This window comes from Carcharodon carcharias, chromosome 1, assembly GCF_017639515.1.
Source record: "Carcharodon carcharias isolate sCarCar2 chromosome 1, sCarCar2.pri, whole genome shotgun sequence".
NCBI classification, from domain to species: Eukaryota; Metazoa; Chordata; class Chondrichthyes; order Lamniformes; family Lamnidae; genus Carcharodon; species Carcharodon carcharias.
This window is the reverse complement of record NC_054467.1, coordinates 196,653,954-196,669,155: the sequence shown is the minus strand read 5'-3', so window position 1 is coordinate 196,669,155 and position 15,202 is coordinate 196,653,954. Positions and strand designations below refer to the sequence as shown.

The 15,202-nt window shown below is 40.1% G+C and overlaps 1 protein-coding gene across 10 annotated transcripts in view; it reads right to left on the bottom strand.

The window, feature by feature from the left end:
* Positions 1-15,202, bottom strand: part of LOC121285080 (probable E3 ubiquitin-protein ligase HERC1) — a 436,191-nt gene that overhangs the window by 285,667 nt on the left and 135,322 nt on the right. For 9 of the 10 annotated variants that reach the window (XM_041201223.1, XM_041201218.1, XM_041201210.1 and 6 more), the window contains 7 exons: positions 14,439-14,651; positions 12,606-12,779; positions 9,539-9,650; positions 6,369-6,495; positions 4,965-5,121; positions 4,218-4,500; positions 3,024-3,117 (listed from right to left, as the gene is read on the bottom strand). In XM_041201223.1, coding sequence (XP_041057157.1) covers positions 3,024-3,117; positions 4,218-4,500; positions 4,965-5,121; positions 6,369-6,495; positions 9,539-9,650; positions 12,606-12,779; positions 14,439-14,651 — 1,160 coding nt within the window. The remainder of the gene's footprint in view (positions 1-3,023; positions 3,118-4,217; positions 4,501-4,964; positions 5,122-6,368; positions 6,496-9,538; positions 9,651-12,605; positions 12,780-14,438; positions 14,652-15,202) is intronic. The other variant, XM_041201241.1, reaches the window with a different exon arrangement.

Sequence of the window (15,202 nt, the reverse complement as noted above, 5' to 3'; positions counted from 1 at the left end):
TGAAGGACTAATACCCTTTAGGGAAGGAAATCCTACATGTGACTCCAAACTCACAGCAATGTGATTGACTCTTAAACACCCCCTGAATGAATAAAAAAACATTAAATTATACTCACACGCCAGGAATATGAAATGAAATAGGTATTTAATGTAGTGAATACACAGATGTTGCTGCCAGCAAAATGGTTTTGTGGAATTTTCAGTTTTTAATCAAGAGTTCTAATTATATAGACAATCATTCTACGCATCAATCTAAGTTTTAAAATCAACAACTATCATATCTCTAATTGGCATTGATGAATTTAGATAAATAATATAAATTCTAAAACGTTTGCTTACACTCTGATTTCTAGATTTCCATCATACCAAAAGTGTGAACTTTTACAGTTAACATATAACACAAGCTTCCTAATACTAATTGTGCCCAAGGAAAGCATCTCCTAATCATGAATTAATATTACAATGCAATACTTGCATTTGTCACTGTTTTAAGAAATTCATATCTGAATTGGTAAACATATTAAATGCTTCTTGATTCAGTGCAGAAAAGAAGTCGCAAGAGGCAGTACACATTCTAAATTGGCAATGGCAAGCAACTCAAACAACATGGGATGTTTCAGCAACAGCAGTCACAGAAATGAACAAGTTTGACATAATGGCCTGGATTTTGCAGTAATAATTACAGTAAAATAGTCAGTCTTCACCATTATTACTCCTCTGAAATTTAGAGCAACGTCTGGAGTATGCAAATACACAGTTAAAAGTGGAAGTCCAGAAATTGTTGCCAGTGGCTGAGATTTTCCGTGCCTGTCGGCATCGGGCATGTTTGGTGGCATGAGCAGACAATATGGCAGGATCGGTTTTACAATGGCATGAAACCAGTTTGTGATTGTCTGCTCAGCCCACCGTTGGCGGGTCACGTTTCCCGCCGCTGGAGGTCAGGAATCTCACTATAATACATCAGCATATCATTATAAGGCCAGCCCACCAGACTCATCCCCCAAACACTGGATCGTCTGCCCACATCGGTGGGAAAACATGGCGACGTGTTTCACAACAGCACATAAGCGACATGCACCTGATGGGCTACACTTCGCTTGGGATTTCAAGGTTTGTTTGCCTGCCTTGCTTCGGTCAGCACTCGCAGTCATAAGCACCAGGCTTCACTGACAGCACCACATCACTTTTAGGGGGCTCATGGGCAGGTCTCTACTACCAGGTCAGCCATATGTGGGTGGCTTTTCAATGGCTGTAGGGCAAAGTCTTGCGTGGGAAAGAGGGGCAAAATAGACTTAGGCAAGGGAAGAGGTTGCACGACGAGAGCTGTATTGGGGAAGGAGGGTATCCCAAGGTGTGTGGAGTGCACATATTGATCTGTGCAAGTGGCCTCAAAATGATGAGTGCTGAAGAGGCAGTCTCCTGAGGAGATGAGGCAAGATGAACATGTGAGGGTATGTGTGAGAGAATGGATGCTGATGTCTCTTGAGCTGGCAGTGAGTGAGATGCCAGTGAATGCGTGATGGGCTTGAATGTGAGAGTTGAGAGTGATGAGATGGTTGCCATATCCTGGCTGCACGGATGAGATCATTCATCCTCTATCGGCATTTGATGTCCAACTTCTTCTGTGCAGCATTGGCACACCACCGCTACCTTTGCCCACCAAGCTGGAATGGTAATGTAGCTGCCCCTCTTGCGGCCAGAGTGGGCTTTCACTGCATCCAAAAAGCATTTGAGGGCTGCAGAATTCTTGTTTTTTGGGGCCATGTCTTCTTTGCTGGAAGCACTGAGCGCGGCTGTATTTTAAGTGTGGTGCCTGGCATGATGAAGCGGTGAAGTGATGGCATGGCGGGCAAATGCGAGCCTGCCTGTCTTAAAATGGTGTGTTTCCTGGAAATGCATAAGTAATGTGGATGGGTTTGGGACAATACGGCATGAAAACCTGCCAACGCGGCCGGCAGATAAAACATCATTTTACCTGCTCGCTACTGCACTTGGTGCAAATCTGGGACGATTCCGCCCAGTGATTCTACGCTCCATCACGGGATGTGCTTTTGAAGTCCCCCCAGTCTGCAATCAATTAGAAATCACTGAACTGTCAAGAACTTGGCCTTTTACAATATTGGTCTCATTGATTGCAATGAAACTGAATTTAGGTGCTAAGTATAATGGCCAGCTGATCCAATGCTGCCCATTATGCACCACCACCCGAGACAAATTTCTGCCCCTAATAATGAGGGATACAGGTGTTATGTGAGAACAGAAGGAAGTAAGGAGGGAAACAGAGGATACTCCAAGGATCAGTATTGGGATCACTACAATTTTAATTTACATTAACAATTTGGATTCAGAAATTTGTTAAGATGTTGAGCAAACAGGATTCCTTCAGCACAGTTAAAAAATAACCACTACAGTGGATGTTGTAAGGTATATGACCTTTTTGTCAGACTAGGAAATGGATGATTGATCAGGGTCAGGCCATGATAAGCAGAAGACTAGACAAAGTAGTATATCGTCAAGCTAGATAAGGCAACAATGTATTTTTGAATAAACTGCTGGCGCTGTTGTGTCAAAGGTTGTTGTGTCAAAGTCATTCCATGACTTTTGTGACTTAATCTGTAATTGTGGATGTACAGAACCAGACGTGCGAGATAAGAACAATGTGAGTCAATTATGAAGTATCATGAGGATGGTATAAATAATGGGAGGAACTGTGTAACTTTGAACAGCCTCTTAGAGCATTCTGAGAGTGCATTCTCCTGTATGCATAGTTGTATTGAGTAAACTGCTGCTTGATTCGCCTACAGCTGACTGTGTCAAATGTCTTTAGATACTCCACAACAATATGAATGCTTATTTTCTAAAACGGGACAGTTGATGCTGAGGCAATAGCTCAGTAAATAAAATGAGATAGACAAGCATTTAAACAGACAGTTCAATAGATTAGTTAAATGTTTTGCCACCATTGATCGGCAGTATTCAAATGCCTTTTGGAATACAACTATCTAGGAGTCTGGAAAACATACTTCTTCACTCACTTGCTTCTTTGCATCAGAGTCACTTTGATTCTGTCTGAGTCTAGCCCGAAATGACTGTTCCTCTTGTGGAGAAGTTCCTTTCCTATGAAAATGAACATGTTAATGCTTTGAAGAAAAAAAAAATACAAAAGCACAAAATTTGTGTCTTCCAAGTGTCAAACATATATTTGGTCTTGTCAAAAATGGGAAGTCAGCAAAGCTAGCAAACACATTGGGCAGAATCTTCTGGCTGGCGTGCGGGTGGCGGAGCTTAAAACGTCACACTAGCGTCCCGATGTCAGCACGCAGCATCACGATATTTCAGTCGGCGGGTGCACTATGTAGCGGGACGTACGCCCGCCATTAATTAAAGGCCTCGTTAAGGCCCTTAACTTGCCAATCGTTGATGATTTTGAGGGGCCCATGCAAACTTTGGCTCGGCGCATGGGCCCAACAGGCAGGTGATTTTTTTTACAAATCTCATCCAGTGGTGGGATGAGGTTTGATAGCGTTTTTAAAGACGTTTAATAAAGTTTTTGTTTATTTCAGTAACATCTCGTGTGACATTTTCATATGAGGGGGACATGTTAATGAATTTTTTATTGTTCTATTTTTTATATTTGCCAGCCTTTCAGTGATCTCTCTGAGGCAGCACTTTGCCTCTGGGAAATGTGCGCTCTTTCGCACGCATGCACAAAAGAGTGTACTCTGACAGTTGGGGAATCCCACCCCCAACTGCCCCCGCAAAGGAAGCGCATAGCGCTTCCCGTCGGGTGGGCCTTAATTGGCCCGCCCACTTAAAATGGTGGCAGGGCCTGTTTCGGCGGCGGCGATCGGCTGCCCACCCGCCTCCGAGCCAGTGGGGCCCACCTGCCTATCAAGGGCAAAATTCTGCCCATTATTTTTACTGCCTTCAAAACTACGGAACTTCTTGCCTCCTCCAGCCTGTCCTTCTTTCTTCAACCAATAAAACTTTAAAAGCTAGTTTTGGCTTTACACAACCACAGCATCTTGAAACAAATCATTTTCACCTTTTTTTTGAGAAAGGAAGCACCCTCCATGATTGGTCCAGGCTTCTCAAATGAGAGGAAGGAATAAAGCAAGGAAGGAAGCATATACAGGAAGAAAGAAGAGAAAGTGGATGGAATGAAAGAATAAATGAAGTGGAAGGGAATGCAAAAAGGAATAACTTTAATGACTGACCTAGTTTTAACTAATGTTGGATCTTCTTGCCATCCTTTCCCCTGCCACACTGCCTTTACTCCAAGAATGAGGAAGGCACAGCGCAGAATTACATAGTGGCACATGGAGATAAAGGAATACTGCTCTTCTGAATCCTTTCTTTTTTCTTTCAGAGTAATTTCAGTTTCTGGAACTTCCGTGCTCCCTGTGCTGTTAGGCCGGCTACTTGTGCCTGAGTATTCATATACAGTTTCATTTTCATGGTGACATGCAGCCTTTCGAGCTAGGAAACACTCCAAAACCTCTGCCACAAGGGGAAAGAAGAATTCACATCTTAGAACCAATTTATTTTGCAACAGGAATTATATTAATAAATAGCCCTGTTTTCTTTATTTCCCCCCCATTTTAAATTATTATATCAGGATCATGGAAACTTTACCAAACTTTTCAGATAATAGTTTCCAGGATTTTCTATATTAGCAAATACATATTTTGGTTGACAGATCCCAATTTAATAATCAAGGAATGGCACCATTATAACCAAAAATAATAAAATAAGATGTTATTATGTTTTTTAGGAACATTAAAAGACTAACTTATTTCTCTTATCTACAAGAGGCCTTTTTAAAGTTTCACAAAAGTTTGCTACACATTTAGTAGATATACATTTTTGTACGGAGGCTTATAATTACAGTGCTACTGAAAGGCATAGTATATATCAAGACATTTACAAAGCTGGCAAAAATAATGCAATCTCTGTTTACACACTGCTTATCTTTGGGAAATCCTCTGTGTCCAGTAGTACAATCTCTCTTTCCATATTGTACTGTGATTCTTCTGATTGTCTAACATTCTCAGTTTGCTCAGCAGAAGTGCTACAACTTTCTCGTGGTTCATCTGCAACATTATCTGGGAGATCTGAAAGCTAAAAAAAATAAAACTGAGTTATTAATGTAAGAACAATTTATTATTGTTTTCAAATTCAGTATTTTTAATTATTATTACTCTTTAGGTTTAATATTCTTTCTCAGAATGCAGATACCCTCCTCAATCTTTGAGTAGATTGCTTTCCAATAAAGAAAAACACAGGCTGCCCAATCCCATGAAGAATATATGATGTCCAAATCTTAGGCCCGAAAGCAAACCTGGGCAACATCAGCATTTTTAATCAGAGAGAAGGGGAGGGGGAGAGTATTCATAGTGTGCCAGGAAATTACCTCTATTTCACTTACTTTACACAAATAAGCAAAATACAATGACGATATTGACCTTAATGATATAGCATGAAAACGCTTCATATAGGCCCACAAGTAGATTTTTTGTGGCATTGCTCATGGGAAGTGAGAGGGTACAATCAATATCTTGCAACTCAGTTGTGTGCTGTTTTATGCCTATCTCTCTTTTTTCATCTCCATTTTTCTTCTAACTTGCTTGTACTCTGATTATTCTCTCTCTCCTTTTTCCCTCTTTCCTTTTGTGTAGGAGAGAATCAAATCATATTTTGCATTTTGGGGCTGGGTAAGTTATGGCTTGCAGGCACGGCAACTCCTTTCCCAAGCTCTATCACTTCACTGCCCTTGCTGTGGCTCCATTAACGCCAATGGAAAAGAAAATAGGGCTTTACATAAAATGAGCAGCGGATTCCCTTTTGCTCCTTTTGTGCTACTGCTAATGTTGAGAGTTCCGCCTCAACTTGTCATTTCTAATAGCACAGCTAACTAGCCTGCTCTGCTTTGATCTGAATACAGCTGGGTGCCATTGTCGCTTTTACTTGGATGACAAAGGCTTGTGAAGCTTAAACTCAAATATTTAACCAGTCAGTACTGAGCAATTACAGGCCCACTGGTTTTACTTCAATTAATGAAAGCCTGAGACTGTGTACCAGAATAACATTCAGAACTATAAACATTTGTCACTTTTATCCAAATATAAAGAAATTTACTATTTTTTTTTAAATGGAAAAAATACTCCTACAAAACAACAAGATGCATTTTAACAATAACAATATCTTATAACATTTCACAAATGGAAATAGAGATGAAACTCAACCATGGAGGGAGTAATTAGAAGCAATAACTAAGACTGATCCCTAAGGCTAGAATTAGAGGTGCAAAAAGTACAGGAGGGGATATAACTTGTAGGACTACATGATACATTAAGTTAATCTTTTACCTGTCTGGGCCAAGCAGGCAGCTGCACATTTGCAGTATTATAGACAACATTCTTTTGAGCCAAGAGTGTACTTCTAACCTTGTAGACACATTGATATACTTCCACTAGTCTCTCACTGGGTTGGCACCTGCAAAAACAATAAGAAGCATCTGGCAAACTATTTGCTTTCCAGTGAAATTTGAAATCTAGTATATACCAAGAATGCAAAGTGTGGAAATTATGTCTTTCTGTATCACATTTCTGATGCAAAGACAGATCACTAACCAAATAAAATTGATATTTGAAATAAAAACAAAAAATGCTGGAAAAACTCAGAAGGTCTGGCAGAGTGCGGAGAGAAACAGAGCTAACGTTTCGAGTCCATATGACTTCTTCAGAGCTTAAGAGAATTAGAAATGTGATGGATTTTATACAGTTTAAGAGGGGTGGAGCAGATGAGGCAAGATAGAAGGTCAGGGACAGGTGACATCTATGGAGAAATTTATAAAAATGTCATGGACACAAGACAAAGGAAGTGTTAAGGCTAGTGGTAAAGACTATAGAAGGTGTTGATAGTGGCTTAAAGGTAAGACAGCAGAATGTGCTAATAGCAGAACAAGGGTCAGTGAAGCTCTGTGAAAGCACAACATAGAAATAAGTGACAGGTGACCCCATGGAGGTGGGGGAGGGGGGATTGGGAAAAAAGGATAAAATAAATAAAAATGAAAATAAAAAGTAAAATTTTCTGCATTTCCACATCCAACCTGTCAAAACCCCTCAGGATCTTATATGTTTCAAACAAGTCACTTCTTACTCTTCTAAATTCCAGGGATACAAGCCTAGCCTGTCCAACTTTTCCTCATAAGAAAACCTGCCCATTCCTGGTATTAGTTGAGTAAATCTTCTCTGAACTGCTTCCAACGTATTTACGTCCTTCCTTAAATAAGGAGACCAATACTGTACACAGTACTCAAGATGTGGTCTCACCAATGCCCTGCATAAATGGAGCATAACCTCCTTATTTTTGGATTCAATTCCCCCTGCAATAAACAATAACATTCTATTAGTTTTCCTAATTACTTGTTGTACCTGCATACCAACTTTTTGCGATTCAAGAACTAGAATACCCAGATCCCTCTGCATTTCAGAGCTCTGCAATCTCTCACCGTTTAAATAATATGCTTCTTTTCCATTCTGCCAGCCAAAACGGACATCATCACATTTTTCCACATTACACTCCATTTGCCAGATCTTGTACACTCACTTAACCTATCAATATCCCTTTGTAGCCTCCTTATGTCCTCTTCACAACTTACTTTATCTATCTATGTGTCATCGGCAAATTTAGCAACCATGCCTCCTGTCCCTTCATCCAAGTCATGTATATAAATTGCAAAAAGTTGAGGCCCACCACTCATTACATCTTGCCAACCGGAAAATGACCCATCTATGCCTACTCTGTTTCCTGTTAGCTAGCCAATCTTCTACCAATATGTTACACCCTACCCCATGAGCTTTTCTTTTCTGCAATAACCTTCAATGTGATACCTTATCAAATGCCTTCTGGAAATCTAAGTACATGACATCCACTGGTTCCCCATTACCACAATACATGTTACTTCTTCAAAGAAGTCCAATAAATTGCTGAATCATGATTTACATTTCACAAAACCATGTTGGCTGTCTGATTACCTTGATTTTCTTTAAGTGCCTTCTATAACGTCTTTAATAATAGCTTCCAACATTTTCCCTCTGACAGATGTTAAGCTAACTAGCCTGTAGTTTCAGATATTTATGCCAATGAATTTCTACTTCTTGGTCTGATAGTTCAATGTTGACAATGACTTACGAGATTCAAAACTTACAATTTAAACTTAATAAAACTTTAAATAATTTCCTTAACATTCTTTACATCTTCTCTGCAACTTGATTGTTATAAAAATTATAGGATGAAACTGTACTGAAAGTCATCATGCCTTTGCAGCTCTTTGAAAGAGCTATCCAATTAGTCACCCTACTCCTGCTCTTTTCCCATAGCTCTGCAAATTTTTCCCCTTCAAATATTTTACCAATTCCCTTCGAAAGTTATTATTGAATCTACTTACACCACCCTGTCTGGCAGTGGATTCCAGATTATAACTCACATGAGAAAACATTCTCACCCCCACCAGTTCTTTTGCCAATGATCTTAAATTTGTGTCCTCCGATTACTGACCCTTCTGCCATTGGAAACAGTTTCCCCTTATGTACTTTATCCTATATGATTTTGGACATCGCTATTAAATCTCCCCTAACATTCTATGCTCTAAGCTGATCTGTAAATAAGTCAGAGCAACGGTTCTAAAACTAACCCTGGGAGGCACGACTGCAACCTTCCTTCTGGTCTGCCTCTTTAAATCCATGGCCTTTAATTTTGCTAATAGGTCTAATATGTGGTACTTTATCAAAAGCATTTTGGAAGTCCATATACACAACACCCTCATCACACTACCCTCATCAATCCTCTCCATTACTTCATCAGAGTTAGTCAAACAAGGTTTACCTTTAACAAATCTGTAATGGCAAACGACAAGTGACAATTAATTTTGTCTCAGATTACTGTCTTAAAGTTTCCCCACAGCCAACATTAGGCTAACTGGTCTGTTATTGTCAGGTTTATCCCTCACCCATTTTGTTTATAGGTGTAACATTTTCAATCCTGCAGTCTTCTGACAGTGCTTGCATGTCTAAGGAGGCTTGATATGTTGTGAGCAACCCTCCACTATTTGCACCACTACTACCCTCAGCAACCTTGGATGCATCCCATTCAAATCAGGTACTTTTTTATCTTGAGCACTGCCAATCTGTTAAGTATCTCATCTTTATCTAGTTTCATCCCATCCAATTGTTCTATTACCTACTCCTTCACTGTGACTTTGGCAGCATCCTCTTCTATTTTATATTACCCGCTAATCCTATTTGCATATACTCATTCTTTGCCCCACTTGTTTCCTTTTTCAGTTCTTCTCTGTAGTTTTTGTATTCAGCTTGGTTCTTTACTGTATTATGAACAAGCCATTTATCATAAGCCTCCTTTTTCTATTTAATTTTAATCTTTATACCTTTAGTCAACCAGGGAGCTCCAGATTTGATTCCCTTCCTTTTCCCCTTGTTTGAATGTGTCTAATGTTTCTAATATTTACTTAAATTACCAGTCATCTTTGCAGGCCTCTTGAAATAATCCGGTGTGCTTGAGTAATACGGCAAGGACAAATCGGGACACTGTGTCCAATAAATGGTCTCCACTCGTACAATGCTCCCATTCTGAAATAAATTAATTCAAAAAAAGCTTTCATGTGTGCAGAAATAATTCTTACATAATCCTGCAATGAAAAAAATCACTTCCCAACTGCTAATTAAGCTACCTGTTAAAAAGCTGCTTTTATTGTACAGTTTTCACGGTAAATTTCTGGTTTCAGCCTACAAATTCAATTTCACAATTTACCATGGCAGGATTTAAAATTAAGGGTCAGAATTTTAACTGCCAAGGAAGAGTGGGGTTGGGTGTGGGTGTTGGGGGTAATTAAATCTGCAAAAATGTTGGCGGGTCAGAAACCCAACATGATTCCATCCACTTCACCTCGGCAAGCTGGAAACCCATGTTGAGTTGTCAGGTCAGTCTTTTAATTAATCAATTAATTGTGACTTTAATTCAACATTCTGGCTTTAATAGCCAATGAATGAGTTGTCCAAGCTGTGTGGAACTCACTTGGGCCAACAAGCCCAAAGCCTAGTGGGGAATCATTGATGAATGAAACTGAAAGGCTGAAAAGGTCTTTAAAGAGCACAACTGGAAAGCTGGCATGTAAGCAGGGAAGTGGAGTTTAAGCCATAATCAGATCAGCCATGATCTTATTGGATGGCAGAACAATCGATGGGCCGAATGGTTTATTCCTGTTCCTAAGCCTAGAGTGCCTCGAATCTGGCTATCCAAAAACCAGCGGGGTGCGAAAACTGGACATTTTTACGAGTGAGTAATACAAGAATTTTAAATGATTGAAGAAACTTACTGGCTTATTTGGGAAGTTGCTGCATTGGCACGATGAAGTGCCGAGTAGTTATCTGCTTCACGCAGCTGATGTTTTGAGTGGCTTAGCGACCTTTGACCTCACCCAACCCAGCTCAGAAAAATTCAGGCAGTTGGTACATCGGCGCAGCTTTGCGTGCTTATCATTTCCTACGTTCTGAAAGGCCAGAGATGTGGCAGATGGTTGAACTCAACCAGGAAGGCTTTTGCAGAGTGCAATGAGGTAGAATATTTAGCTATGTATTGTACTTGGGATCAGGCCAGATGCCTAGTCTTGCTACAATATTGAGTTTTGATGCCATTAAGGCCACAGGCTTAAATTCAAACATTGCACTTGATTCCCAAAAGCTTTTAAATTCCATGGGCATTGATTGCCTTCTTGCAGCTGGCCCAAGTCAGTTCAAAGAGAATTATGAAAGAGTACTGTGCAATCTTGCATGAATAGAAACAACACATAGCTTTCAGTTACAAAATTTTTTAATATTATTTCAATTTGATTGATTTTTTTCTCATTTTAAGCAGGGGGCACTGAAGTAGGGAATTGGGGAAGGCATGAAAGAATAATTAAATCCAACATGTGAGAATTAATATCAGCAGAGAAATGGCCATTAAAGTGAAGTGCTTTGCAATCATATGATTTGTTTCTCATGTGTCCCCTATTCACTGAAGTAAGAGGTTCCGATTTTCTTTTCCAAAAAAACCGGCAAGTTCTGAAATCCGGCACAGACTCGGGCCAAGGTTGCTGGTATTGAGACACTCTTTTTGTATTTCTTATAATCTGATGACCTTAGGTCTGGAGCCAAGTGTCCCTGGTGGAACCCAAACTGAGCCTCAGTAAAAAACGTTGCTGCTGAGTAACTGCCTCCTGATAGCACTGTTGACAACTCTTTCCATCACTTTGCAGATCATTGGGAGTAGACCGATTGGGCGGCAACTGGCTGCTTTGGGTTTGTCCTGCTTTCTGTAGACAGGATATACTTGGCCATTGCTGGACGTGACAACTGGAACAGCTTGGCTAGGGGTGAGGCTAGTTCTGGGGCACAAGTCTTTAGTACTATAGACTTTACTGTATCCACTGCCTTTTCTTGATATCATGTGGAGTCAATCAAATTGGTTGAAGACTGGCACTTGTGCTGCTGGGGACCTTAGGAGGAGGCTGAGATGGTGCTTCTGGCTGAAGACAGTTGCAAATGCTACTGCCTTGTATTTTGCACGTGTGCACTGGGCTCTCCCATCATTGAGGATGGGGACATTTTTTGAGCTTTCTCCTCCAGTTGCTGGCTTAATTCTCAATTACCATTTGCAACTGGACGATGCAGGATGATGCATTATTTGTTGGACATGGGATTGCTTAATTCTGTCTATCGCATGCTGCTTCCGCTGTTTGGCATGCAAGTAGCTCTGTGTGTACTCGGTATGCCTGATGCTGCTCCTGGCATGCTCTCCCACACTTGTCACTGAACCAAAGTTGATTCCTGACTTGATGGTAAGGGTAAGGTGAGGGAAATTCCAGGCCATGAGGTAACAGGTTGAAGTAAAATGTTGTTGCTACAGATCTGCGATTGGACAACACTTGCTAAACAACCCTGAATGTACTAACAATTGCACTGACAACCAATTTAAGATGATCAGTCAGGCTCGCAGGGTACCTCACTTAGGCATGATAGAAACTACATATATTCACACACAGGGCCCTGTGCTTTGCAAACAGAAAGAACATGTCTATGATTTGCACCTTTTTCAACTAAACAAATGTTTGGGGGAACAGACATTCCCTGGTTCATTCCCCATGGCAATGTCTTGAATTTAAACAAAAGCTTGGCAGGTAACTGTTCCCTAGTGCATTCTCCATTGCAACGCCTCTAACAATCAGACTCCACTTGCCAACCAATCTTTTGTCACCCTTTTCTCATGCAGTATAAATTGTTGTTCCCTTTGAGATTTAGTATCCTTGCAATTCTGTTCTGATTGGTGCATGACGAAAAGCTTCAACAGCATGTTTCTTTTTCAGCAATACTCAAGTTCTATATTACTGAGCAACTATAGAATTATTTCATAATTATGTCATGTCCATCTAAAGTTAATCTCAACAATTACTTGATTTGCAATGAATCACATCAAAATATTAAAACTAACATTCAGAAAAATGAGGAAACAGCATTGGATGAAATTACATAACAGTTGAAAATTACCACTGCTGTTGGCGTAGGCCTGCATTCTGCTCCAGATTTTATACCCTGGCTCAATTGAAGTACCCAGTGCAACGTCTATAAGCGCTGCAGTGTCTTCAGAAACTCGGAACTCAAAAGACTTCCGTTCCATAGAGCCAGCCAATGCCTTTCCAGTAAGACAATTCATTAGTAAATCTGCAGTAAGAGAAAGATCTTTGAATAACATCATAAAAGAAGAATTTTTGTCTACTGAAAAAGGTATGCTAAGTAAAGCATCTTATATATATTCTTTTGGGTTCAGAAAATACACCTGTTAATAAGGATTTTCTTGTTCCTTATTTGATGTATTCCAGAATCAAACGCATGCCTAAGAAAGTTTACATCTTTCAGAAAAAAGTAAGAAAATAATTCTTAAATGCAAATATTTAACAGTAAATGATTATATTTTGGATGTGTGCAGCAAGTGAGGTGTACATTCTCAAAGGCAGTCATCTCACAGATGAAAGGACAAAGATAAAAGAATTGGATGATACTAAGGAGGGAAGGGGTTGGTCAACTAGACAAGTGATACTCACATCACACAAGTGCCAGGCAATGATCATCTCCAACAAGAGAGAATCAAACAATTTCTCCTTGACATTCAGTGGCATCATCATTGCTGAATCCCTCATTATTAACATCATGAGGATTGCCATTATTCAGAAACTGAACTGGGACTCCAAGAGATGATCAGAGGTTGGGAATTCTGAGGCAGCTGACTCACCTCCTAACTCCCCAAAGCTTGTCCACCATCTACAAGGCACGGGTGAGGAGTATGATGGACTACTCTCCGCTTGCCTGGATGTGTGTGGCTCCAACAACACTCAGGAAGCTTAACAACATCCAGGGCAAAACAGCCCGCTTGATCGGCACCCAATCCAACACCTTAAACATTCACTCCCTCCACCACCGACCCACAGTGGCAGCAGTGTGTACCATATACAAGATGCACTGCAGCAAATCACCAAGGCTCCTTCATCAGTACCTTCAAACCCTGCAACCTCCACCACCTAAAAGGATAAGGGCAGCAGATGCATGGGAACGCCACCATCTGCAAATTCCCCTCCAAGCCACACACCTTGGAACTATATCACTGTTCCCTCACTGTCACTGGGTCAAGATCCTGGAAAGCCCTTCCTGACAGCAGTAAGGGTGCACCTACATGACATGAACTGTAGCAGTTCAAGAAGGCAGCTCACTACCATTTTCTTGGAGGCAATCAGGGATGCTGGCCTTGATCCCATCAAAGAATTTTTAAAAAGCAGCATTCAGGAAAGCTGCAGGAGTCTGAACCTCTTTCAATACCTACTCTGTGCAATAGCAATAGGATCCTTAAAAAGTTACTTTGAAAGCACTTCACAGCACTTTATTTTAGACTGTAATCACTCTCAGTTTTTGTAGGCAAACCTGACAGCTAATTTGTTAAGTAATAGGATAAATGACAAGCTAATTTTTTATTTTGTTCAAATCCTTATTGTCCATAGGAAAACCTATGCACAGAACTTGAAATCTCTTTTAAAAATTATCTTAATAAGCTCAATAGAAAGTTCTCTGATTGGCCTTTATTGTCAATGCAGCCTCTTGCATTGGCTCCAGCCTAGGAGTTAATATGGGAAAACTCATCAACAACCAGTTTCTCAGAAACATAAAATCCTTTGGTCAACAAAATATTAATGAAAATTACTTAGAGTGAAGGTGCGAAGAAAAATACACAGTATATAATACTAGATATTACCCCTTGGCAGAAGTTCAGTCAAGACTTAGCCTGTTACATTTTTCTTAAATGGTATGAAGGATGTAAAAACATTTGCCTACCAAGTTGTTCAGAGTCAATTTCAAGGCCGTTGCTGAGGAGCTGACTTTGCAGCCAGTACGCTGAGTTCACTTCTTCTACTGAACGGATAGGACCTTGCAGCATTTCTCCAAGACATTGTCCAACAGTAAAGGAAATGGTTCGTTCCATATCAATTAACCAAATCCAGGATTTAACATCGGGCAGAATGGATTGTTCCGAACTGTTTCCAGATTCTAAGGAATACAAGTTATCCACAATTTACCTGACTGAATTATAATATGCACGCATTCTGCTAAGGTTCTCAGATGATATACAAAAGCCTGCATACTATTGGGCAATATTTTAAATGGAATAACAATAAGGCTAATAGCACTCGGTGTCACATATGCGCAAATGCTACCGCAACTTCAGCCGAGGGCAGGTGAAAGGTTAAATGTAAAAATCCAAAAGCTGGCATCCAGGATGTGCTGCTCTGCTGTTTACTTTACAAAAATGGCATCTCGCTGCCTGGTTCGTCATTGAAATGCATTTAACAGAGTGAATTTGGTGTACTTGCATTGTGGTCAGGAACTGACTTTTGTCTATTTAATTTTTAACTATACTTCTAACAATGTGATTAGTGTTAATTACTGCCAGTCAATCCTATGGCACCAAAAATTAGGTGTTAAGTTTCATTCCTTCAGGCCACTGGGGGCTTAAAAAATGTAAAATTTAAAAATTAAGTTTCTTTGTCTCTTATTTCTCTCTTAGTCCAGTCTTTCTTTCCCTTTCTCTATTTGTTTCT